The sequence below is a fragment of the Rhinolophus sinicus genome, chromosome 16 (genome assembly GCF_057876585.1).
Source record: "Rhinolophus sinicus isolate RSI-liver-muscle chromosome 16, RSI-T2T, whole genome shotgun sequence".
Classification (NCBI taxonomy): Eukaryota; Metazoa; Chordata; class Mammalia; order Chiroptera; family Rhinolophidae; genus Rhinolophus; species Rhinolophus sinicus.
In genome coordinates, this window is record NC_142516.1 from 5416771 (window position 1) to 5443784 (window position 27014).

The 27014-nt window shown below is 51.6% G+C and overlaps 1 protein-coding gene across 1 annotated transcript in view; it reads right to left on the bottom strand.

The window, feature by feature from the left end:
* Positions 1–304: 304 nt before the first annotated feature.
* The window catches only part of NCS1 (neuronal calcium sensor 1), a 48034-nt gene continuing 21324 nt past the window's right edge, over positions 305–27014 (bottom strand). The window contains exons 2-8 of the mRNA XM_019728851.3: positions 26453–26477; positions 15313–15451; positions 13968–14046; positions 12545–12633; positions 12109–12186; positions 10088–10203; positions 305–3984 (exon numbers count right to left, since the gene is read on the bottom strand). Coding sequence (XP_019584410.1) covers positions 10105–10203; positions 12109–12186; positions 12545–12633; positions 13968–14046; positions 15313–15451; positions 26453–26477 — 509 coding nt within the window. The 3' untranslated portion in view covers positions 305–3984; positions 10088–10104. The remainder of the gene's footprint in view (positions 3985–10087; positions 10204–12108; positions 12187–12544; positions 12634–13967; positions 14047–15312; positions 15452–26452; positions 26478–27014) is intronic.

Here is a 27014-nt window from a genome sequence, read left to right on the forward strand (position 1 = left end):
GACCGTGCTCATGTCCGCGCCCCGCAACGCTCCAGTGAGGTGGGCTGACAGACTCACTTTCGTCTGAGGGGTGGAGAAACCGACTCCCATCGAGCAGAAGTGACTTTCCCAGAGTCCCAGGAAAGCTGGTCACTGAGTCAGACTAGGAGCGAGTGGCCCTCCCTGGGGTCATGGGCCACTGCAAACATGGAGAAAATGACCATGGACAGCTTGGGGGAGAGGGGATTGCATGCTGCACTTGTCCCAGTCCTAGAGCGTAGACAGAGCCTGAGCCTAGATGCCAAGACAGAGAGGGGACCAGCTGTTTATTCAACAAAAGCCTTTTATTCATTCAAAAATCAACCATTGGGTTTATTCTGCAGATATTAAAAAAAAGTGGGGGGCAATGCTTCTCATCACAGTGCCCTTATGCTAATTAACTTGCTATCCCTGGGGGACACCTAGAAGAGGGGCATCTGGAAAACACGCTGGCACTAAGGTGGGGCTGGAGGCCCAGGGCCTCGGTGAGATCACCGCCTCCTGCCCTCTGGAATCACCACTTTGGCCTGTGGGGGCCCCCAAATGCCCATGCAGCTCAGGGCCACCAGGGGGCGCTCCCACGTTTCCTTGGATCCCATAAAAGCCGAAGCTGCGGCGGGAACTGGGTAGCCCTCCACCCCAAGGCATGGGACTTTCTTCAGGAAGAGGCTGCCTCTTCTCTGGGAACCCAGGCACCCCAATCTCTTCCCTCACACACAGAGCGAGAAGAGACGACGTCCCCGAAAGTCCAAATGTGCCTGTCATCTAGGAAGTTGGCTGTCAAACTGAAAAGCGTTTCAGGGGAAGAGAGGAACGCATATGTTTGCACTGATGTCACTCTCTAAACGTTGACTGGTTAAATACTGCAAACTCGTGACATTCTCCTAAGTACCATCAACACAGAGTGGGGAGAGCTGCTGTGAGAAGAGGCCAAGGCTGCTGCAGCCAGCTGCCCGAGGCTGGGCCCTGCTCCTGGGCCCGGAAGCGAGGACTGGCAGGGGAGTAAGAGCCTGGCTTCCAGCTAGGCTGGGGTCCTGAGAGCAGCATCTCTCGGAGCTGGGCCTCCGGTGGAAAAGGGTGCTGGGGAGAGGGGCCCACGGGCTGCTCTGTGTTCCCAGGGTGCCACAGCTAGAGGCCTGGTGAGAGGAAGGGACAGAACTGGCCCTGCCTGGCAACCTTGGGTACAAATGGCCAGTGTCCAGCATGCTGCCAGGAAGAAGGGTGGCCTTTCTGGCAGCTCTGAGCTGTCTCAGGGCATGGACCGAAGGTGTGCCTGAGGCATGGGTCCATGGCACCGCTTACTAAGGCCAAAAGCCACAGCCATTGCTCCAAACCAAAAGGCCAAACCACCTCCCTAGAAGGTGGGAGGATGGTGGTTTGATGCTCTCTAGTTGTCTAGGAATGGATGCGTCATCTGGAAGGGTCCACATGCTTATCCCTGGGTAAAGCTCAGCCACAGTCCATTTCCTGTGATGCCTCCAGGACAGGCTGCACAATAGCGTCCTTCCCACTGGACAACAGACGCAATCGAGGCTCAGGCACAGGCCAGAGAAGCAATCTGACCTGGGACGGGCCCCACTCTCCTCCCCTCAAACCTCAAGTCGCCAAGTTCATCTCCTTCCCTAAGGTCCTAGGTCAGAACCAGGTGAAGGATTTGGTGGTGAGTCCTGGACCCCCTGGGCCAGTGGCCTGAGCAAAAAGGTGACCACAGGGGCCTCAAGGAGCCCAGCCTTCCAAGTCACCTGTGAAAATGGAACTCCTCCTCCCATCCCCACAAGATCTGGGGGCTTACAGTGGAGGCTCAGTGTAGCCAAAAGGCCTGCTAATGCAAGAAGGGCGAGTTTTGGGGTGGCTGAGCATTCCAGCCAACAGGAAGACCGCAGCCCCACAGAACTGCTCTCGTGGAGGGCATCCTCTGGCTGAGGGTCTGTTGCCTGAGGGTTAATTAGCAGAAGCTCTGGCCTCCTGGAAAAGTGCAAAGTGGAGACCAAGGACAATGCAAAGCGGGAACTAAGGGCCAACGTTTCTGCTCCTAGGGCTGGGACAGCAGGGAGGATCGGCTGCTGGCTTTTGCAAAGAAGCGGCAGGGATTCTAGACTCAGGCCTGGCCCTACACAGTCTGGCAGACTCCTCACCCCAGAAGCCTTCCCTGAATGAGGACTAGTTCTGGGCCAAAAAGACAGCTCAGGAGTCCAGGAGGGGCCAGGAAGCACTGCAGGAAGAGACAGGAGTGTCATCTGGGCCCACACACCACGACCAGTGGCTGCCGTGTCCCCGAAGACTTGTGTCAAGAGACAAAATAGTGATTCAGACGCTCCCCGTGTCTTCTGGGGTCTGGCACACTTAGCCACAGACCACAGGATCACAAAATGCAGGAAACTCAGACTCCGAATTACACAGGGTCAGCATGGAGGGGGCCTTTCACATCGAACAGCCAGGCACCCTGGCTCTGCCAACGGGGTAGCTGAGGCCCGGAGAGGGCAGGGGCTGGCCCACATTCTCAGAGCCAGAGCCAGCCTTGGGCTCCTAGCCTCTGGTCCAAGATCGGCTGACTTTCTGGGTGGTGGTTCTGGGGCCACCCTGTCTCAGGAGCAGGCAGAGCAAAAAGCTTCCTGTGAGCGCATGTAGGCCACAGGCCCGAGGAATGGCCATTACCTGAACGGGATGGCCTGTACCCCTGTCTCCCCCGCCCTCCCAGCATTCAGGCTAAGAGGGTGCAGGGGAAAAAGAGGCCAGTGGCTCCTGGACCAGGCAGACAGGAAGGCAGGAAAGCAGGTGGGAGAATACTGAGAGACGATTTTCAAAACCCCCAAGGAGGGAGAAGGGGCCATGACTTTTGCTTACTTGCTGGCAAAGACCCCCTTCCGGCTCCCCCTCTTTCCTTATGTACCCAACTCCCTTCCTGGTTCCTAGGCCCAGGACAAGCCCCTCTATTTTCCATGCTGCTACAACTACCAACACAGGAGCTGAGAAACCAAAAGATGTCCCGTTCGTCCTCAGAAGAGATGTTACGGACCAAGATGAGGCTACAGGACAGAGGGAATGTGGACAGGGAGCAGAGAAAAGGGATTCAAGGAGACATTTAGGCTGGAGGGAACAGTGCATTAGCCAGTTAAGAAACCCACCTTACCCTTTTCCAAACATTAAGCACAGTAACTAAAAAAAAGAAAAAATAGTTTTTTTGGCTTCTTGGCCACTGCTGGCCGCCATCGTCCCAAGCGCATGGGCAGGTGGGCGAGGGCTGCACATGTAAACGGTGGGCCCCACATCCCTGGAAGCTTTGGACACAGAGGCAGCAGCAACAGTTAATGACCAATAAATAAAAGGTATCAGTTATATATGTATATAAAAAAAAACACCTCACTTTCCCCACAAAAAGCACAATACTGTTATCACAAAAATCATCATCACAATCAATCCCCCAGCCATGCAGGTGGTTTGCTGCTCGAGGACGGGACAAATGACATTAATCAGGCAGCCCGCCGACACCCGAGCCCACCCACGGTCAGGCCATGACTTCTGTGACCTCTGGCAGAGTTCTCTGAGGTCCCCGAGGCCTTCTCCCCATCTGTCAGTCCGAATCTTCTAGAATGGAAGGTAGTTGTTTTTTTTTGTTTTTTTTCTGTTTCAATGTCTGTTTGAAATAAAAAACAAAAGCACACACGCAGGAGAGCAGGAGGGACCGAGAGGCTGCCTGCGAAGCAGCTGAGTCCTTGGTTTTTGCAGAGGGCTGAAGCCTTTTCCTTTTCGTGTTGTTGTTTTCCAGACAGCAGAGGTTTTTGGCAACTGGAGCCAGTGGCTTCAGGCGGTGGGTGGGTGCAGGTCAGGGGGAGGAGAGCTGGGCCTCACGGATGGAGAAAGCCCGGCTGGGTGTGGATGCGGAGAAAGGCGGGGTGGACACAGGAGGATGGCGTCGGGGCTGAGGTGGCCTCATGGCACGGGAGGAGGTGAGTAGTTCCCAGACATCTGAAAGAGACAAGGAGGTGAGTCGGGTTCAGAGCTGGTTGCCAGGGACACGCACACAGAGCTGAAGAGAGAGCCAACGAGAGGACGTGGTGGTGTGATGTGTCAGGAAGCATAAAACTGCACACCCTCCGACCCACCCATTTTGTGCTTCGTATTGACCCGTAAGAAGGAAATAACATGTTTCCTATAGTATCAACTGTAACGGCAAGATTGAAAGGGAGGGAACCAGCTCAGTGTCCTCACTCAGGGGCCTGGCTGGATAAAGGAGGACGTCGCTGTAAGATGAAACTGTTTGCAACCAAGAACAAGGTGTAAATAGCCAAGGAGATGCCAACGGCACTAGCCATCAGGAGTGCAAATCAAAACCACAACGAGATACCACCCCACTAGGATGACTATCACCAAAAACCTGGACGAGAACAAGTTTTGGCAAAGGGGTAGAGCAGTGAGAACGCTTGTCCATCGCTGCTGGGAACTTAAAATGAGGCGGCTGCTGTGGGACAGAGTTTGGCAGTTCCTCAAAGTCAAACTTAAGAGTTACCATACGACCCAGCAGTTCCCTCCGTAGGTATCTACCCAAAAGAATTGAAAATAGGGACTCAAACAAATCCATGTGCAGCCGTGCTCACAGCAGCGCTATTCACAACAGCCAAAAAGGGGAAACAACCCAGGTGGCCACCAATGGATGATGGATAAACAAAATGGGGTCTATCCACACAATGGAATATTATTCAGCCAGACAAAGGGATGAAGTACTGACACACGCTACAACATGGAAGAACCTTGAGGACATTGGGCTGAGTGAAAGGAGCCAGACACAAAGGCCACATATTGTATGATTCTATTTACATCAACTGTACAGAAGAGGCAGATTAGTATTTGCCAGGGGCGTGGGGGGTGGGGATGGGGAAAAACTGCTTAATGAGTATGGAGTTTTATTTTGGAGTGATGAAAATATTTTAGAACTAGATAGAGGCGGTGGTTACATAACATTGTGAATGTACAAAACGCCACTGAATTGTTCACTGAAATGGTTCATTGGATGTTCTGTGAATTTCACCTCAGTAAATTTTTTCTAAAAAGCAGCATCGGGACAGTTCCACTGCACTGCCCACAGATCCTTCCCATAACCTGCTCCATACCTGTGTTAATAAAGCAAATGTCCCTGTCCCCACCCTTTGGACAGGTGTCAGGGTCTGACCCAAAGGGGGCCATTTTCCTGGTGTGTGTGAGGCCACCTGAAAACATTCTCGGGGCCATCAGAACCTATGTGGAGGTGGCCCTGCAGGAGTCAGAAGGCCCCGCAGGACCAGGGCCGGGTGGCCATCATGGTGCAGGTGTGACAGGAGAGAGAAGCCAGAGCCCCCGAGGGAGAGGCCGGCGTCCTCTCGCCATCCGGTTCCCCGTGCCAACCCCAGAGGCTTGGCTAAGGTTTCAATCACATTTGTAGCCTTCTGCAGCGACCTGTGAACCCTTGGGATTTGCAGTATTGCATCAGCTGGTTAAAACCGCCAACATGATGAAACTCACTGAATGAATTTAAATCCAGAAATTCGTAATTTATATATATATATATATTTGTATATATATATATATTTGTATATATATAATTGTATATATATATGAATACATATATACATACATATACTTTTTTTTCAAGCTTCATTAGTCACCTCTAAAGGATGTTAGAAAAGCCAACTCATTTTGAAAACTGAGAAAGAATCAAGTATCTACCCTGCCTTTCCTATTAAAAACTAGGACTCAGGGTAACCAAATAGTTGATACGGGGAAGTCTGCCTTTGTAGAAGTGATCCCGCTAACAGTGAAGAAGGAAAGACAGCACAGGATGTCACCATTTGGCACCATCTGTGAATGAATGAATGAATGAATGAATGAATGCATGAATGAATGAATGAATCGCAGAGGTGCCCATCATTGGCTGTTGACATCGACATATGTCACATGCTGCCTGGTGGTATTCTTGCCAAAAGTGGATCACACTGAATGCCGAGCAAGCCTGTCGGTGTAACTGCCCATTTCCAGGAAGAACAGGGAACAGAAGAGCATGTAAACACCATCATGGGACATAATCAGCAAACCCCGTACCACGGAAATGCTACAGCATGTGTTTCTGGGCAAACATCAAGGAAAAAAAAGGAAGGGGAAATTTTATAGATTACAGTAAACTTCAGAGACCTATTAACCAATTGCAATATGTGGACTTTATTCAGATTCTGATTCCAATAAACAAAGTGAAGAAAAAAAAAAGGGAGATAACAGGAAACTGGAATTTACCAACGGAAGATTGGAAAATAGTAAGGAATTAATATTGGTTTTTGGGATCTAATGATTTTTCTAAAGAATCGTTCTGTTAAAAACACATTTTGAAATATTTATGTATGAAATGATATGATGTCTTGAATTTGCTTCAAAATAACCCAGTGTGGGGGTGGGTGTAGGAGGGTAGAGATGGTACAAGTTTGGCTGTGAATTGCTGATTCTGAAGCTGAGTGATAGGTACATGGTGTTACGCTATGCTCTCTACCATTATGTGCGACTGACTCCATGATAAAAAACTTTTTAACCCACCCCCAAATTTCCAACGACCTGAGGGTCCCAACACCACAGGACTGGTTAAATTATGGCCCAGCTACATAACAGAAGCCTATGCGGTTACTAAAAATGATGGTCTCAAACAACATTTACTGATGTAGAAAATATGAATGATCTCAGTTCCTGAATAATTCAGTGAATTCTATAACAGTAATTTATCTAAGGAATTTGAGAAGGCAAATAAATCACAAAAATGATAGCACGCAAAAGGAATATAATTACTTTCTAGTAAGCTCTAGGAAACAACTGAGGAAAAGAGGAGGGCAATTTTGGGGAAGAGCTATAGACAGGTGGATCTTGTCACTCCGAAAAGCTTGTCATGGAAATAAAGTGGCACCTTCTTGGTTGACATGTTGCTGGTAAGGGTAAGATATATGTCTTCACAAATCGTGATAAGGAAAGCCAGTGCAGGCCCGGCAAAATGCGAACTTTAAGCCAGCTAGGGTAAAACACACTAAGAATATCTTTTCTTTGTGTTGAGTCTCCAAAAGAAAAAAAAAACAAACGTTTCCTATATGTAAGTTGTTCATTTCAAAAAAAAAGCCAACAATATATGGTTATGAGCTCATTGTTGCTGAGAAAAAAATAATTACACACACACACACACACACAGAAAATTGAGAAAAAATAGGGTGATTCAAAAATAATTCCACACTTTAAGTAAATTAATTACACTACAACTTTTTCTTGGGGGTGGACACGTCAAGAACCCATGTTTGTGTCACTTTTTCACACAGTCTGGAGGAAAGGAAGCAGTGTATCACAGGCCAGTTGCCAACGAGACTACTGGTGGTAATTCACAAAAGGGGACTCTGAAAAATTAGACAGTGGATCAGTATGAACTGTGGGACTCAGCTGCACACTGTTTCCAAGATTATACATAGAAATACCTGTGATTGTTCCTTTACAAACTGGTACAATTATATGTTGCTATGTGACCTAGTTACTGAGTGTTAAGTTTATGTCATTGTTCAATTCTTTTTGAATCACTCTGGACACAAGTGTTCACAGGTTATATTTGCATTATATATGAAGGCTTTTTTTAAGTAAACTTTTTATTAAGGTTTTGTTTTTTAGACATATTTTCTAATGTTCTTTCAATGAAAAAGGATTCATTGTGTAAAATAATAATGGAAGTTTCAATAGAGTGTAGGTCTCCTAAATAAAATATTAGCAAATCAAATCTGATGATACATAAAAAGGATAATGCATCATGGCAAAGTGAAGTTTTTGGAATGCAAGGGTGGCTTGGCACTCAAAAATCAGTGTAATTTATCACATTATCAACAAAAAGGGGAGAAAAATCATATGAGCATCTTGACAGATATAGGAAAAAATTGATGAAATTCAACACCATTCATGGTTTTTTAAAACAAATAACTCCTAGCAAACTAGAAAAGGAAACCATCTAAATCTGATAAAATCTATATATGAACACCTATTGCAAACATCCTAACTAATGGTAAATTATTGAAAGCTTTCTTCCAAGACCAAAAGTGAAACATTCAAGAATGTTCACTTTCATTAATCTTATGTGACATTGCACTGGCGAGGCCCAACCCGTGGAAGGAATCAGGAACAAGAAACAAAGGGCAGAAGGATAGGAAAGGAAGAAATAAAGTGTAGACAATCCAAAAGAATCTAAGGCGGACTCTGAGATTTAATAAATAAATTTAGCAGGATCATGAATATATATAATCAATAAACAAAAACCAACTGAATTTCTATAAGCCAGAAATAAATGAAAAATACAATTTTTGTCACCCCAATAAATTGAATTAAAAAAAAGAAAAGAAAAAAGAAAAATACAATTTTACAACTACTGTTTATAATACCATCAAAAATATTGAATACGTAGGAATAAATCTATCAAAAGATATGAAAGACCTTTTGGCTGAAAGCATTACAATGTTATAGAGAAAAAATTAAAAGACCTAAATAAAAAGATATATACCACTTTCATGGATTGCAACGCTCAACATTATACAGATGCCAGTTCTTCCCCAAATTAAACTGTAGATTCAAAATTCATCAAAATCCCAGCATGTGTATGTGTATAGAAATTTATAAGTTGACTCTAAAACTTATATAAAAATGCAGATAGCCTAAAGTAGTCAAAGCATTCTTGAAAAAGAAATGATGGACATGGCGTCCAAGATTAGGTTATAAAAAGACTGTGGCTTTCATTTTGGGTCTCTCTCTCTCCCTGTCCTGAAAAGCTCACCAGCCCCATGTAGAAGCCCACGTGACAAGGGACTGAAGCTGTCAAACCAAATGAGAGAGCATGGAAGTGGGTACCCCCAGCCAAGCCTTCACATGAAACTGCAGCCCTGGCCAACAGCTAATGATTATCTCAGTTTACCTAAGACTGAGGGGTTTCCCAGGACAGGGGCTTTCAGCGCTAAATCTGGGACAGTCCTGGGCAAACTGGGATGATGGATCCCCCTGCTTGACTGCAGCCTTATGAGAGACCTAGTGCCAAGGCACCCGGCTGAGCTGAGCCCTGATGTTTATTCTTTTCAGCTGCTGTTTCAAGGTACCACAGGATGCAGCAATAGATCACTGATCTAGCACTTCACTGATGGAGATATTAAAGTGGATGATGCACATTAGTGCCCAGCTTTCGTGCTCATTAGAGAAATGCAACTTCAAATGCCAACATGGGATCATGACATACCTACCAAAATGGCTAAAATTGAAAAGATGGAGAATATCCAGTGTTGACAAGGACGTGGAGCAACTCAAACTCTCGTGCACCACTAGTGGGAGTCTGAAACAGTCCAGGCACTTTGGAAGCTTTTTGGTCAGATCTACTAAGGCTGAATGGACACATATCCTATGTCACAGTAATTCTACTCTCAGGCGAATGCCAGCAGAATGCACCATCTGTCCACCAGAAGACATGCACAAGAGTGCTTATGGCTGGACAGGACCTTGGAGGGGACAGGGTCATTCACGCCTTTCCCTCGCAGCCAACACAGAGGACATTAACAAGGAAGAGGCAGAATAGAAGTAGGAGAGGACAAGAAAGAAAAAAGGCAGCCAGATCCCTACCAGCAGCACAGGCCTCCGGGGGCCACCATGCTGCACGCACAGCTAATACGACTGGATAAAAAAAGAAGCCGCAGGTGAGCTACTGATTCAGTGAGCCAGGAGCTCAGGTCTTTGGCCGCTCAGAGAAAGGATGAGGAACGCCTGCTTTCCCAGAAATTGCCTGAGAATTGTGATTTTCTTTTTTTTAAAACTGTTTTCAATCCAGGGAAACTTCTTTTCAAGCAAACTCTCAGGCTGAATCTGGGAATACCGAAATGACACAAGTAGAGGGGCTCTGGCTGATTTGAAGGCCCTGCCTCCTAAGCCTCCCCCCAACCGCTATGCCCACACTGGGCAGACTCCGAGTTGGATAGGTACTTAGCTGCCAACCCTAGGTGTCCTGTGGCTGGGTTTCCTCCATCCCCCCACTCCAGACCCCAAGTCCCCCTTGACTCACCCATCTCTAGGTCTGGACTATACCAGCCCATCGTAGAGGGACAGCGCCTGCACGATGGAAGGGTCTGCCTTGGACCCCTCCTGGAACTCCTGCAGCGTCAGCTTCCCGTCAGCATTCTGTAAGCAGAGAGAGGTGGCTTAAAGTGGAGGGACAACCAACCTCCTCGGACAGGAGCCTCTGGCCTGGATCCTGGCCCAGGGCTGGTCCCAAGAGAGCTTCCAAAGTTAGGTCAGGGGGAGGCAATGCAGCTCACTAGGTAGGAAGAATCAGGCATGAGATGGGCCGGGCACTTCCTGGCTGGGTGACCTGGGCATGTGGCGCCCCTCTCTGGGCCCGTTTCCTCAAGTGGGGACTGGAGATAATCTGCATGGCTTCCTCAGGGCACTGCAGTAAGCACTCTATGAGATCAAGCTATGCAAAGTGCTCTGCACCCTGGAGGCGCCCTATATATCCGGAGTTGTCACTGCTACTAATCCCCTCAGTGGTGGTTAATCCCAAGGGCTAAGAGCCTAATGCATTTCTCTGGGGTCACTTTTGGAAGGGCATTTAAATGGCTCCTGGAGCAGTCTACACTGGACCCTGGCAGACCTGGGAGGAGGTGGGCAGAGTTCACACAAAGGGACTTTATTTGGTCTCTTGGGGGAAGGGTGGTCTGGGCCAGAATCCCTTCCCTTGGAGCATCTCTCCAGGAGACCTGTGAGAGCCAAAGAAAAAGGCCTTGGGGACTACCATCCACCTCTAGCACCCAGCGGGGAAGCATGACAAGGGGCCCAACCAGCACAGCAGGCCATCCTCCTGGCTCGTCCACCAGAACCCCCCCATGCTAAGTGCACGTGCTGAGCTCATAGGATCTCACAGCCTCCCAAAGAAGAAGTGCTGTTCTTATCCCCATTTTACTGGTGAGGAAACTGAGGCTCAGTCAGGGCCCCAAGACTGGTAACTGGGGAAGCCAGAATTCACACCCAGTCTGACTCCAGGGTGGGGTTGGTTTCCCAAAATAAAGAAGGTATGAATCCGGGGACAAAATAAGGGGTGAATGGCCTTGGCACTAAATTACATCAAATCACCTTGTGGGGAAGTGAGGCCTGTGTTCGGCACTCTGTGGACACACCTTTTGGTTTTTACCAAGAGACCAGGGCTGTCTGAGCCCACATGCCTTTACCGCCCCTCTGACATCTCCTGTTTTTAATTAAGGAAATGCAGCCTCAGGCTTGTATCCAGCCAGAACATAATATTCATAATACCCGATGGCACTGTAATTTATATTCTTTTACTTAAAACAAAGTTGTTCCAGGTTAAAAAAAATTTTTTTTTTATACAAAGGATTTCTTAACCTGGGGTCTGTGTAGAATTCAGCAGGTTTGTGAACTTGGGGGGAAAATGAGGTCTTCCTTTTCACTAATCTCTAACTGAAATTTAGCTTTTCCTTCCGATGAACAAGGTGACAATCCCCAACGAACCATCAGTGCCCGTGACCTTGTCAACCATGGGGACCACGGGTACTTTCGTAACACATCATGGCTGCTGCATACATCACATCCACAGATCAACGCTCAGAAAACATGGGGTGGTTACACCCAGTGTTACGTCTTATTTTTTAATGTGTTCATAAAGAGGCTCCCATAATACTCCACCACAAATTCTTTTGAAAAAACATTTTGATAGCTGTATTCCACAATAATTAGCTTCCTTTGTCACCCTATAGATTTATTTGATACACTTAAAACCATTATTCTGAGAATAATGCCAAGGGGGTCCATGGCAAAAAATAAAAAAGGTTAAGAATCTTAATTGATAAAAAGTGTCGGGCAAACTTACTTAAAACTCTGGATGTTCGATGGAAACAGCTGCCAACTGGACCCGTGGACATCTCACCAGGCTGCGCTGCCTGCCTGAGCCAGGCCCACAGGTGATCAGTGATGCCTATGGGAGGGGTCTCCTCTCCCCGCCTGCTAGGACCCAGGGCCTGGCCCCCACACCTCACCTCCCTGGTTACGGCCCAGCCTCACCCTCCGTCTCACCTTGTCCATCATGGCAAAGATCCGGTCCACCCTCTTCTCAGGGGTGTTCTCCTCCTCCGGGAGCTCCACGGTGTTCCCCTACCGGGGACAGACAAGGTGGGGGCTGGGCTCCTGGCTTTGGGTTTTTGGCCAAAAATTTGTCCCCCAGGTCTGGGCTGGTTCCAGATGAAGACTGCCTCTCCCTCCCAACGCCTCACAATCTGTGCCACTCTGCTCTGGAACATCCACCCACTGCAGCCCCACAATCACTCCAGGCCCCACCTGCCTCCCAAGATGGAAATGTGCAGAGTGACCCCAAGCAGTGACCCTCACCTGGCCAACTCTCAGCCCAGGCAGGAGAGTGGCTGTGCGGGGGTGGTTCCTCCCAGCCAGGCTGGGTCACTAAATTGGATGCTGCTCCTGCCACCCCCTACCCCATGGGACCCAGGCCTCTCACCACCATCTGGTAAATAGCATCCACAATATCCAGCATCTCGTTCCTGGTGATGTAGCCATCGTTATCCAAGTCATAGAGCTTGAAGGCCCCTGTAATCAAGCAGCCAGGGTGGACTCAGCCTGGGCCCAGGGCAGGGGAGGCTCTGCCACTCCCCTCCTGCCCTCTGTACCTCAATACGCACTCAGAACCGACAGCCCATCACTGATCAATCAGGTCAACAGAAACCGTGTTTCCCCAAAACTAAACCCCAGTTAAGATCGTCAGACAGACAGATGCATTTAGTACGTGATGACGATGTTCCAGAAGAAGATGACATGACTGCATTTGAATAAATGTAGATTGTTGTACATGAAAAAAATAAGACATCCCCTGAAAATATGCCCTAATGTATCTTTTGGAGCAAAACTCACTATGAGACCCGGTCTTATTTTCAGGGAAACACGGTGTGTACATGAGGACAGACAGGGATGGGTGTGCATGCACCATTTCAACTAGGGTTATGAAAAAAAGAAACTAAAAGTAAAAAGGAGAGGGCATTGGCGAGAGCTGGGGCCTCAGAGGCTGGAGTTGAGAGAAGGAGGATTCTGGCCCAGGAGGAATCCCAGTGCCGCCCCTCCTGTCCCATGCTCCAGCGTCTGCCTCCTCTCAGCCCACTCCCTTTCCACAGTTATGCCATATCCCTATGGTCAACTTGGAAAATACGAGCTCTGGCCCACCTGTCTTCATCTTCTCCCCAGCTCCCCTTTCGTGCAGGCACTGGCCTACACGGCCTCCCCTCTGCAGCTTTCTCTCGTCCAGCCCGCCTCAGGGCCTCGCACATGCCGTTCCCCTGCCGGGAATCCTCTTCTCACCTTCCCACTCCGGCCAGCTCTCTCCCGACTCATTCCAGGGTCGGTTCCTCTCCTGTCAGCTCACACCTCCCTCCTTCTTCCTGTCTCAGTTGCAGTTTCATGGGAGTTTTTAAAAATGTCCCCATGCTAGACAGCCATGACAGCAGGTACCTATCTGATTCCCCCAAGGACTCCTGGCTTTCTGCCCAGCACTGACATGTGGCCATGTTTGGTCAATATCTATTGGGTGAACGAGTGAATAAGTGAATGAAAGCGGTCAGTCATCAAAACAATGGCCTCCTGAGCAGTGACCCAGCCCTGGATATGGGTCTTTTCACTCCCAGCTGCACTGCCAGTGGTCCCATGTCCACACCTGCTGGACGTCCCCTTTGCTCCTGTCCCATCCATCTACCCCACCTAGGGAAGCCGTGTTCCTCCTGCATGGCCACCTCCAGGAACCCTCCTCTGACCCGGAAAGGCACACAGACGTCTGTGCCACTCTCTCGGCCCTGGACAGACGGCCTGGCCCAGTTCTGTGGCCTCCCTCGGGCCTGGAACCACCCAGCAGCTGCCCCCTAGGGGGGAGGACTTACACCGTAGCTTCTCGTCCAGGGTTCCCCTCGAGGTCACCGACAGTGCCTGGATGAATTCAGAGAACTCAATCCTCCCGTCCTGGCAGGAGAGAGGGGTGGGGGGGCATCCATCAGCACTGGGCCACCTGATCAGGCCAAACCTTGGGCAGGTGGCAGTGGGGAGCAGCAGACGGTTACCAGGGCAGACAGACACCCAAACGGAAAGGGCGGGAGTGAAGGGATGAGGGACAGGGGAAGGGAGTAGGATTAGAAATGGGACAGGTGCGGCAGGAGCGGGGGAGAACGGGTGAGGCTAAAGCGAGAGCCCTGCACCACATCTGATGGGAGAAAGAGCCAGAAGGCACCACCAACACGCATGCTCCCTCTCTGGGCCAGAGCCGCCGAGCAATCCCCTTTCCCCTTGACCTAGAACCACAGGCTCAGTGGCTCTTAAAGAGCACAGGGCTCTAGACTGTTTAACTCTGTTTTGCAAACAAGGAAACCAAGGCCCGGAGAGGGCAGAACTCTCCCCAGGGCCAGGCAGTAGAACTGTCAGCCTGGGGGCACCTGGGGAGAAAGCCAGGCCATGACAGAACAGAAACAACCTGAGCGCCCAAGAGCAGGGAGTGTGGAGACAAGTTACAGTAAATCCACCGTGAACACAAGGGAGCCAGGAAAATGCTGGCGTGGGACAGAGTCCGGAGGACTACAGACGCCCATATGCCAGCTGTTGGCGTGGCCATCACAAGGAGGGGATACACGTGACAACATGGGTAAGGCTTAATACGTGATGCTCAGTGAAAGAAGCCAGGCCCAAAAGATCCCATATTGTCTGATTCTCAGAACCTCAGTTTCCTCCTCTGCAAAATGGGGACATTAAAAGGACATACCCCACAGGTGGTTGAAAGGCCTCACTGAAAGTAACCCACACAGAGGGCTTACTACACAATAAATGTTCAGTAAATGCCGGTTACGATCATAAATCCCATTATAATCATAATTTGCATTTGGTGCTTATAAGAAAAAGGTCAAGGCATACATATGCGTGAATAAACGTGTGTGGTGCATATATGTGTCATGTGTGTGGGCATGTGCATTGCATACACACATGCATTCGTGTGCACCGTGCGTGTGTGTGTACGTGTGTGTCTATGTGTGCGTGTGCCTGGTACATGTGTGCACACACTTGCATGTCTGTAATGTGTGCTTGTGCGTGTGCACACGTGTGTGTGTTCCTTCTGCAGGAGGGAACAGCAGCAGGAAAGAGTGGGTGTGGAGATGCTGAGGGTGCTGGCAGGAGCTGAGCCGGCTGCTGCAGGAGGGAGGGGCTCTGGGCCGGCACAGGCCTTGTCAATCTCCAGCTTACCTTGTTTTCGTCAAAGACGTTGAAAACGAACGTGGCGAACTTGGTGGGGTCTCCAAATGGGAAGAATTGCTTGTAGATCTTCTGGAAGCCGGCTGCATCCAGCTGCCCGCTGGGGCAGTCCTTGATGAAGCCTTTGTACCTAAGGTGCAGACCAGGTGAGGGAGGGTAGACGAGAGGCCACCACCACCCACCTGCCAGGAGCTCCTGCCCAGCCCCCTGAAGGCTGTGAATCGCTGTCCAAACAGACAGTGCCACACGGGGGTCTGGGCGCAAACCTGGCCATCACAGGCTTGGGCCCATCCCACCTCTGCCTCTCGGTAGCTGTGGGACCTGCGGCAGGTGACGGTTCCTCTCTGAGCCTCATCTGTACAAGGGGGTTGGAGTCGCATGAGAATGAACCCCGACACTGCACAGAACACGTGGCCCCGTGGCCCCAGGCTCCACACAGAGGGGCTGAAACAAAACGCACTCCAACAACGGCCCCGGAGCCTCACTCTCACACAAAGCACTTTCGCCTCCCCCACCTTCTCCACTGAGCTGCCATATGGGGCCGGCAGCTGGCTCTCCTCCCACATGCCTTCACCCCCAATATGCCTCTGTTCCCAAGAACTGTGTAAACAGATACTGGGGCAGTGCAGTGAACTTGGAGGAACCCTGGTTGGTTCCAAATGGACTTTTCCACCCTGTATTCCTGGTGTCCAGCACTGGGACCCTCCAGATACTCAGCTGACAGCCGCATGGCTTTGCAGCTCAAACCCTGGCTCTGCCATTTCCTAGCTGTGCAACCTTGGGCAAGTGGCCTCAGCTCTCTGAGCCTCAGTCGCCTCATTTATAAAGAGGGACAATTATCACTAGTTGGGATCGCGTAAGATGGTGCATGTAGTGTACTTGGCACAGGCTGGAGATAAAGAACGACCAATAGCAGGATCTTTAGTGTTAGGAACTTAAGTGTGTTGTTTTAAACCAATTTGCAAGTTGGCTCCTGTGCGTAGCTTAGCATCTCCAACTGGGATGTACATTCCTCTGAGGACAACCCCCAGCACAAAGGAAACCAGAGAGAAGGATCAGCTGTTACCAGCGACAGCTGTCACCTCCCTGGGCCACTCTGTGCTGGGAACTCTGCAAACCTCACTCTACTGGAATAATACCTAACAGCTAGGTACTACAACGAAGCCCACTGCAAGATGAAGAAACTGAGGCTCAGAGGGGGAAGATTTGCAAGTTCCCACAGCCCGCACGGGAGCTGAGCCCACACGAGGATCGAAGATGAAGAGCCGTGATGCTCAGAGACACTGGATCGCTGAAGACTGTCCCACCTGTCCCACCAGCCTCTGCTCTAACAGAGACCCATGAGAAGATTCCACGCTCCCCTCTCGCGTGCGAGGATTCTGGGAGTGTTGCGCCTAAAGTTGCCGGTGGTACCACGGCTGGGGTCCACAGACAGAGGAAGGTTTGGAGAAGCCACCACTCCCCACCCATGAGAGAACAATCTAGGAACCTGGGATGGGTGCTGGATACACGAGGACCCACAGGGACATGCAGGGCACCAAAGGACGGAACCTGATGGATTCTGCAGCCTAAACGATGGAGTCAGGTGTCAAAAAGCAAACAAGACCCTTGCTAACACGTCAGCTGAGCCTTAGGGCTGAGGGGTACCAGGGTGAGGGAGAGGCTGGGAGGAGAGAAGATGGAGTGGGGTGTGGACCTTCCTTCTGGGGTCACACCGCTGTCCTGACAGTGCCCACAGCCAACCTGAGGTCATGAAACAGGCCAGGCCCATGCGCCTTTTCGCCCTCCCCGATCCCAGGCACCTTGAGGGGCCAGAGCCCAGGCAGGCGGGTCCTGGCTCGGTAACCAGAGTCACGGGCTGATCTCACCCTCTGTCTGGACCTTCGTGACAAACAGCCAAGTGACAACAGCCCGTTGCCAGGCACTGAGCTAAGCCTCTGGATGGTTCCTCATGCAGTCGCCACCTCAACCCCGGGCAGTGGGTGCAGGGATCCCATTTCACACATGAAGGCACGAGGCACAGGTCAGGTGCCTCTCCCACAGCAGGTCCCCTCTAGGTCCTGCCCTTAAAGCCTTCTTCCCAGCTACGTGCCTACGGCTCAAATCTTCACAGCTGGGCCAGGACAGAGCCAAGGGAAGGAGGGTTTCGGAGACAAGACCTGGTCAGTGACCCCAGGCGTCCAGGCCAGGTTGGGTCCCTGGGCAGGAGGGCGGGACATGCCTGGCACCAGGATTTGGTGGGTCCATGTGGGGACAACTCCACAGTCAGCAGACGGCTCTGGATGCCAGGATAGGGGCCGTTATTTCCTCCGTGCTCCCCAGAGCGCCTTTCTCCACAATGAATGTGTGTGACTGATGCTTCTAAAAGATTATTCAAAGCAGTAAAGAGGAAACAAAACATGCCCAAAAGGCTTCTCCGGGACCATCCCTGGGGCGGCTCACAGGGGCCGTCTCTCGGGAGGGGAAGAGGTACACTCAGCATCCACGGGAGCTGGCAGCACTGTGAGCAGCTGCGGTGGGCTGGCAGTGGGGGCCCTGCAGCGCTAGAGGGGGTGCGCAGGTGCAGGGAGTCAGCCCCAGGGGGAGCCTTGGGGGGCACCTGTCTGGTTAGCCCTGCAGAGTCTGTCACTGGCACTGTGGGACCCCGGTGCCCTTCAATGTCATTAGCAGGGGCCCCGGGAAGCCCCGCCCACTGGGCAATGCCCATTAGGGCTTGGCTCACCATCCTCTTGACAACCGCCCCCATAGTTCACAACAAGCCACACTTTCTAGAACTTGCCATGCCATGTCTAACCTCCAGACCTTTGTACCTGCAGGTCCCTCCGCCTGCAAAACACATCTCCTCCTCTGTGTCGGGCTAAGCCACTCATCCACCGCGTCCCAGGCCACCCAGAGGTCGCATGGCTCCTCACTCCCACAGCCCTTGTCCATCCCCAGCACAGTACGGACCCACTCTGTATCGCGTTTGCCTCCAGGCTGTGTCCCCCACCTAAATGTGAGCTCCCTGACTCCATGGTTCCCCAGGGTCTGGCATCGGGTCTGGTATATAACAGAGGCTGAGTAAATGTTTGTCCAGGGAGCTGAATGAATGAATGAACACATGAACGAACGAACAAACTTCCAGGCAGGGACAGAGAGAGCATGAGTCCAGCTGTGCTATGTCTTCTTCCTGAGCCCCAGGGACCCTGGCCGGAACTGAGAGCTCCCTGCAGATGATTAGACAACCACTGATGTGCTCCCCCCTCCATGGATTGAAGAGGCAGAGAGACTGGCCCAAGGTCACGCAGCAAGTTAGCTGCAGAAACAGGGCTCAGGCTCAGGGCTCTGGCCTCCCAGGCTCCTGCTCCTCGCCTGCCCCTCTGGGAGCTGGGCCGCACTGTCCTGGCATCAGGACATGCATAACGCACCTGCTCCCAAATATTGTGTAGCCCGCTGTTCATCGTCAGAAGGTGGGTAGCACCCCGCCTCACTGGAGCAGAGGGGGGACGTCTGAGCTGTCCCAGACACCCCAGTGCCTCCGGGCCCCTAATTTGCCCTGCAAGTCATCACAGCTCGGAGGCCAGGATTTCATGCCTAGAGCAGTCCGTTCCTGAGGTGTAACCCATCCCCCACTGGCTGGCTGAGTCGGGACACCCCACACCAGACACACACCCTACTTCGGGCACCTGAGAGAGCTACTGCCTCCTAATGAAGTTCACACCCGGAAATTTCTTCCCCAGGACGGCTGAGATGTGACTGCATCCCCACCCCCACCAGGCCTCAGGTTCCAACAGGCCCAGACCTCCTCCCTGTCCTCCGCTGGCCCCCTCCCTCTCTTCTTCAGACTGGCTGCCCCAGGGAACCTGCTCCTGGCGGATGTGCCCAGGAGACAAGGCTTGTGCTCCAGTCCTGGCCCTGCCTGTCTTGCTGTGAGAGGGACCCAGAATGTCCCTCAATTTCCCAGCTGGTAAAATAAGTGGTTTAGACTAGATCAGGGTCCCTCCCCCTAGCACCATTGACATTTGGGCCTGGGTGGTTCTTGGGGGGTGGGGGGCTGACCTGTACATTGCAGGGTGTTTAGCAGCACCCCAGCCTCCACCTGCTAGATGCCAGTACCACTGCTCCCCCAAGTTGTGACAACCAAAAGTGCCCCCAGACATTGCCAAATATCCCCTGGGGGCAGAACCACTCCAGTTGAGAACCACTGGACTAGGTGGTCTCTGGGGACCCCCACAAACTTGGGCAGGGAGGGGGGGTGTCTACCACAGGTGCCTGCCTTTCCAGTGGTCTGTGATTCTGAATAGCAGCTACTGTTAGGGACCTACTGAGAGCCAGGCAGGGGCTATGTGCTTTCCAAGCATGATTTCAGCAAATTGTCGCACCAAGCCCAGGAGGCAAGGACTACTATGCCCATTGTACAGATGGGGAAACTGAGGCTGAGGATGGTTTAAGTCCCCTCCTGGCTCAGCGCCCTCACACGGCTATTTCTTCTGCTCAGCCCACTCTTTCCCTCCTTCTCACCCAGCTGACTCCTGCTTACCTTTTCGTTCCTGCCCCCAGTGCATCTCCCTTAGAGAAGACCCCGGTCCCCCCAGAGAAAGTCACGCTCCAGTCCACACACCCACAGCACCATGTCCGCGGACCGGGCCTTGGCGGTGCCTCGTACAGCTATGTCTGGAGAATGACTGTGTGACAATGGATTGGTGAGTGTAATGTGTGGTCCATTGAGGTGGAGACCACGTCTCCCAGTTCACCCCTGAGCCTGCAGGGCCCACCACTGCGCACAGCACGTAGTAGGTGCTCAGTAAATGTCAAACAGAGTCACACAGCTAGCAAATGCGGTGGCCAGAACTGGAGCCCCTGCCACCACCTCTGTGCTGGGTGCCGGACGGGGAGAGAGGGCATCCTCCAGTCTCTGTGGCGGCCCAGAGTCGCCGAGGCCTGAAGCCCTTGGTGAGCCTGCTTTCGCAGCACCTTCAACTTGATTCCAGACCCAAGGTGGACGTGACAGTAGTCCCAACATTGTCGCTGGCACAGGTCGGGCCCGGGAGCGGGGGAAAGGCACAAAAAGAATCCTGTTACCACAATTTGCACTGCTAACTGGTAACCTGGGGTGATCAGCATGGTCAGGATTTCAGGGTGGGGTCTCGGGGGCCAGCCCCAGAATCTCCAGGCACCACAGAGGACAAATGGCCCTGGCGTCCACCACACGGGCTCCACTGTGACAAGCCACCCAGGAGGGCACCCACTTCAGACCAGTACTTCAAGTGAGCAGTAGAAAGGAGGGGGGAAGGGATCTCATTTATATTACTGTTATTCTCATCATGAGTCTCCGTGCTTACTGTGTCACTGGCTGTATGGAGCGTGCAGGAATTCTGCAATATGAAAAAGGGGTTTAATTTTTTAAAGTTTAAAACCTGAAATAGAAGGGCTCAAGCTTCTGAATCACGCCTGGCTTGATGCCAGCACCATTCTTGACCTGTGTGGGACCCTGGGCAGGTGACTTCCTTTCTGAGCCTCAGTTTCCTCCTCTGTGAGGTGGGAACCAACACGGCACCTGCCTTTCAGGCCTGCATGAGCCTTGACAAATGGCAGCAGTACTGTGGACAACAAAGGGTGTCCTGCACACCTACCCTCCCCCATGTGCTGGAGCCCGAGACGCCACGGACAGCCCACCCCCGCCGCCCTGTCCTGCCAGCAGTCCAAGGAGGGTGCTCCAGCTCACCGTCCGGAGGCCCAGCTCTGGCCCCAGGGAGTCCTTCATAAAATCTCATCTCCTGGTACACAGGGAGGCTTTTCGGGGGTCTGCCAGGACCCCCAATGCCCCTTCTCCACCCAACCCCTCAGTCTGAGGCATTGATTGGGCAGCCATCCCTCACACAACCTGTTCAAGAGCAGGGGTCTTAACTCTTTGGGGACCAGAGACCCCTTGGGCAATTGGAGAAGCTACAGGACTGAGCGTGGGACATGGGCACAGCCCAGGAGCAGCGCCCATATGATTTCCAGCACATGGGCACAGGCTTCTGATATGGCTGATTGTTTTTGGGGACTGGCTCTCTGTGACAGAGTGGAAACGAGAAAAGAAAACCCTGGACTTGACAACTGCATTCTTACGCTTCTTAAAAAGGGAAGGGAAGAAGAAATCTGTCATTTTACAGAAACACTGAAGGCTGAATGCCACTTAAGAAACACTCCCAACTCGACACTGGGCTTCCTCCCCATGGGCCTCCCAGCCCCCTTCTGCCCCCACTGTGCCAGCCTCTGTCCCCCAACAAATTCCAGGTATCTCATGTTCCTCAATCCCTGCTGCCCCCAGCACCTGGCACTGGCCTGGCACATAGTAGATGCTCAGTAAAAATTTACTGAACTAACAAACCAACAAAAGAATGAGTGAATGAACAAATGAATGACAGTAAATGAATGAATGAATGAACGAACAAATGCTCGCACTGACACATGGGTCCAATTCTGGCTCAGCTTCTCATTCTCAGTTCCCCAAAGGCCCCAGCCTGCTAGACTTCCCAGAATTCACTGCCCTCTGTTCCCACAGAACTCTCTCCTCTGAGACCCAGCTTGGAGCAAGCTTGCATCACTTTCCGTGCCAATTTTCTTCAGTGCTCCCCTCAGTGTAATAGGTGGGCACTAAATAGGTAGATGGATAAATAAGAAAGCTTAACCGCCAGCTACCATCAGCCAAATGTGGCTGGGACTGCCTCGGCGAGGCTTTGGAACTGTTCTATTATCTTTGCGAACAGCTCCCTTTCCGTGGCATTCCCACCAGAGCTCCCTGGAGATCTGACTTCAGACGATCCTGGAGGAGGGTTCCAAACACATCCAGGAAGATGATGCCGCCTCCTTTCTCTTTTCCCCGCCCCCTCACTCCCCTGCCTTCAGCTTTGTGGGGTTTCCCAGAGCCAGAGCCTGGGCCAGAGAGGAGGAATAAGCTGGACTCAGACTCCCCGTGGCGCTCGCACGCGCGAACACACACACACACACACACACACACACACACACACAGAGCTGTGTGACCGGGACACGTGTCCCTGCCCCTCTGAGCCTCAGTTTCTTCATCTGTAAAATGGGGGCTGCCTCTAGACTTCCCTAGCAGCCCTGTTCTAAGTCTTAGCACAGTGCCCGGCCCACAGGAGACACCCGTGGATGTTACGGAGCGGCTGCTTCCTTACCCACGGCTGCCTCCACGGAGGATGGTCCAAGACTGACAGCTGGCCCTGTTGAGGCGGCTGCAGGAGTCCTCCTGCCTCCACTCACTATTTTTGTAACAATACTACCAGGTTATCTGGTTGCTATAAAAGTAATAACAGCATTACAGAAAAATTGGAAGATAGAAAATATAAGTGGGAAAGAAAGTACCCATAGCCCACGATGGCATCGCCACCCAACACCCACGACTGCCGCTGCAATTTTTCATCATAGCATTGTGCTGTGGGTCCCACGTGTGCTCTGTGGCTTCCACTCAGGGTCCCGTTCTCTTCGTCCTCCAGGTGATACCAATCTTCACAGTTCCCTCTGGGGGCCTGGGACCTGCTGCTGATCAGGCCCCATTGTGGGTCCTGATCTTCCACTGCTGTAACTCGGGCTCAGGGTGGTAATTGAGATGGTTAAGTGCAAGGGGTCGGGCGGGCAGGGTCCCAGGCTGGCTGCAGACCTGACACTGGCCCCACCTCTCTAAGCCTACAGCCTCCTCCGTCTGCTAAATGCAGACAACTGCACCAGCAGCCTAGAGCTGGGAGCGGCGGAGACAATGCTGTGTGGTCTCCAGCGTGAAGCCTGGTGCGAGGTGGGTGTCCAGTTGGTGCTGTGACCTGGCCTGAGCTCCTGACAACCTGGGGCCTGGGCTGTCCCGGGGAACGTGGGACCCAACCAGCACTGAGGCCTGCGTTCTAGTCCCAGCTCTGCTTCTGCTCGCTGTGTGGCCCAGGATAAATCATGGTCACATAGGGCCTTGGTTCCCCTTCTGTGTAGCTACTAAAAGTCAGCACAAAGCAAGACTATCCTGACCGTTCTGGAGAAATGGCAGCAGGGTGGTGAGTGCAGACCTCTCTGAGGAGGTGACATGGGAAGTGGAGATGCCACGATCTGGGCACAGAGGGAACAGCAAAGGGAACAGCAAGGATGGAGGCTCTGAGGTAGGAATGAGTTTGGCGTGGGTGAGGAATACCACTGTGGCAGGTGCCCAGGGAGAAGCGGAGAAGGTGAGGTCAGAGACCTCAGGGAGCCCTGAGGGCCAGGCAGCGGGTTGGAGCTTTCTTCTCAGAGCAGTGGAAAGCCACAAAGCGGCTTTATGAGAGAGAGGGAGCAAGAAAGAAAACACACACACACAAGGAAGTTGAAGTCGCTTCCCTGCATGAACCTCCGTGGGCACTTAGTAGGTGGACAGGACAATTCTGTCCACTGCAGCTGCTGCTCTCTGCATGGCCCTCCCTACTGTTTCCCCACCTCCACCCCAGATAGTTTGGTCCTAAATTGTTTGCCGCCATGACAGGCTGGGCTCAAGAACCCTGAGTTTTCCCATGGGAGGGCAGACATCGTGCATTCCCCAGCTGTTGGGGGCCTTGAGAGCAGGTTAGAACATGAAGAGGCACTGGCTGGAGACTGGTGGGAAAGGATCCTCTGAAAATGGGCCAGGGCATTTGGGATGCAGGTGTTCATCCCATTTGTCTCCTGTGCAAAGGACAAGGGGATGGTGGGGTGCATGGATCTGGCCTCTGACCTAGCAGGCTTATGGTATAGTCCTGGAGAACCAGAGAGGTTTAGACCAATTGAGGGATAACAAATGGGTCCATGTTGTGTATTAGCAACAATTGCACTAGCTGCTGAGAGCACTGAAGGAGAAAGATCCAGAGCGCCATAATCTGTGATCCATTACCAATGTCTGCCATAGGCACAGGTGGGGAAAACGGTGCTAAGAGTGTCATTGTTTAACCATCCCAGATCCAGCTTCTCCCTGAGGGATGTAGCCATTCTAGAATCCAACAGTGAGGTGGCTGGTGGGCTGACCAGAGAAAGGCATTGGTTCAACGAACTACTAGCCTTGAGGGTACCACCAAGATGAAGCAAAGGACATTTACTTAAGGTCCACAGAACTTCTGGCAAAGAAAAGATCATTTCTTTTCTTTATGAGCTTTTTGGAGAGAGTTCCCCTACAGCAAGGACTGGGTGTCACAAGGCCTAGGACCCTGATTTTGTTGTGGGAGCCTCAACAACTGCTCCCCACAGGCCTGGCTCCTTGGCCTCCCTGTTGTTCCTCAAACACGCCAAGTCTGCTCCCACCGCTGAGCCTCTGTCCTCGTTCCCTGTGCCTGGAACACTCTCTTCCATGGCTGACTCCTCCTCCAGCCTGTAGCTCCAATGTCACCTTGATGAGCTAATGAAAGTCACTCCACATGTCTGGGTCTCAGTTTCCCTATTTACACACCGTATTTCCCCGAAAATAAGACCTAACCGGACCATCAGCTCTAATGTGTCTTTTGGAGCAAAAATTAACATAAGACCGGGTCTTTAATATAATATGACATGACATGAAATAATATAATATAATATCGGGTATAATATAACATAACATAATATAAAATAATACCAGGTCTTACATAAGACCTGGTATAATATAATATAATAATATAATATAATATAATATAATATAATATAATATAATATAATATAATATAATATAATATAATACCGGGTCTTATATTAATTTTTGCTCCAAAAGACGCATTAGAGCTGATGATCTGGCTAGGTCTTATTTTTGGGGAAACACGGTAATAAGGAAGGGACCCTCCATCTCAGGATTGCTCCATAGGTTGTACTGATGAGGATATGTCTGGTTGTTGTTGTTTTAACAAAACCAACAAAGGAAAGATTATTAGGCTCTGTTCCAAATATTTTATACACATGAACGCATTTATTCCTCACAATATTCAGTCAGAGTTTGACTATTATTACCCTCTTTCCAGATGGGGAAACTGAGGCACTGAGCAGTCCAGTAACGTGTCCACGGTCACTCAACCAGGATGTGGGGAGTCGGGACTTAAGCCCAGCACCCTGACTCTGGAGCCCACCTGGCCCCGTGGCCTCCCGCCACTGCAGGAAAGCCCAGATATGGACAGGTCCTACACCTCCCGGGGCTCAGAGGCCTCGTCTAGGAAATGCCATGTTGGGCCAGGTGACTGTGAGGACAAAACAAAAGAGGAGGACATATCTCCAGGCCTCAGGTTCCCATGTGAACAGTTAACGGAAGACCACTGGCAATGGCTGTCATGTCTTGGGTGCTGTGCAATGACCTGTACAGGAAATGTCTCCCCAGTGTGTCATCATTCCTGTCTGACACATGCGGAAACTGAGGCTCAAAAGAGTTGGATCACTTGAGGTCACTTGGGTAGGAAAGGCAAAGCCAGGGCTCTGGAGTCCATTTCTAAACCACCAAACTTTACTAGAAGGTCTCCAAGCTCAGAGAACTACCCTCCTCGCTTCCCTAACTGCACCCCCCAACTCAGGTTCACCCTGTCTGCTCTACATTCCAGTGACAGACAATATGTAACTCTCCTCTCCTGGCCCAGCGCAGGCATCACTAATCCATCACAGATGTCATTAATCCCTCACTGCTACTTCCCATTTGCTCCATGACATGCAGCCTCAGAATCCTTCATAGCATGTCACTCCAAGCAGTCACTACAGACTGAGTAGAGCTGTCCAAGAGGGCTATTTCCATCCCTGATCCAGTCTAACTAATCACTTTACAGGAGGGGCACCTAAGCCCCAGAGAGGGGAAGAGACTTCTCAAGGCCACTGGATGATGTAGTGACAAAGCCAGGCCTGGGACCTTGCCTCCTCACTTGTTTCTGGTCCAAACCCCTCCCTTTGGTGAGCAGGGCCTGGAATTTAACCCTTCAGGGCCTGGTGGTCCTTAGAGATGCCACACAAGGCAACCCCCACCCCAACTCCCCACCAGTTGATTTGGGGCTACAGCAGCCCATACTGAACAAAGGAATTTGAAAACAAAGGCTGCTTGGACTGGTTTGAGGATGAGCCACTCTCAGAGGCCGTCCTGGGCAGCGGGACAGCTGTCCCATCAGCACAAGGCCAACACGCCACCCCCTCCCCACCAACATTTTGGGGGAAAGCAGCTACTCACCACTGCTGGACTTCCTTCTCGGTAACTAAAAGAGAAAACAGAAAAGCAGCCTTTTAGTTCATGGAGGTGTCCCAGGGATGGGCGAACACTGACTGGGGAGCCTCCTTCCTGCCTTCCCTTCCCCACCTCACCCCATGGCCTGCCTGTCCATGTCAGGGCACTGTCCAACTCTGACAAAGACACCACCCCCCCCAGGTGAACAGCCCCAGCCAGGAGCTCTGTGTTCGGCGACCCCAACAGGGGCAGCCCTGGCCAACCCCCTCCCAGTGCCAACTGTACTGCTGGGGGCAGGGCTGCCAACAACAGCGCCTTACACGCAGGGGCTGGCTTCTCCCTGCCGTCCAGCAGTGGGCAGGCAGGACTGTCCAACATGTAAGATACCTTCTTCCCATCTCTCAGTCCTGGGGATGGTCCAGGGCTCAGAGAAGGCACTGGCTTCCCCAGGCACTCGGCTGCCCCACCTGCATGTGGGGCCAGCAGAAAGGCTGAGCCCCCTTCTCAGCCCCACAGCCCCTGGCACCCTCCCCCCGCCTTACCTGTCTCTCTAGCCCCTCCCAGTGGT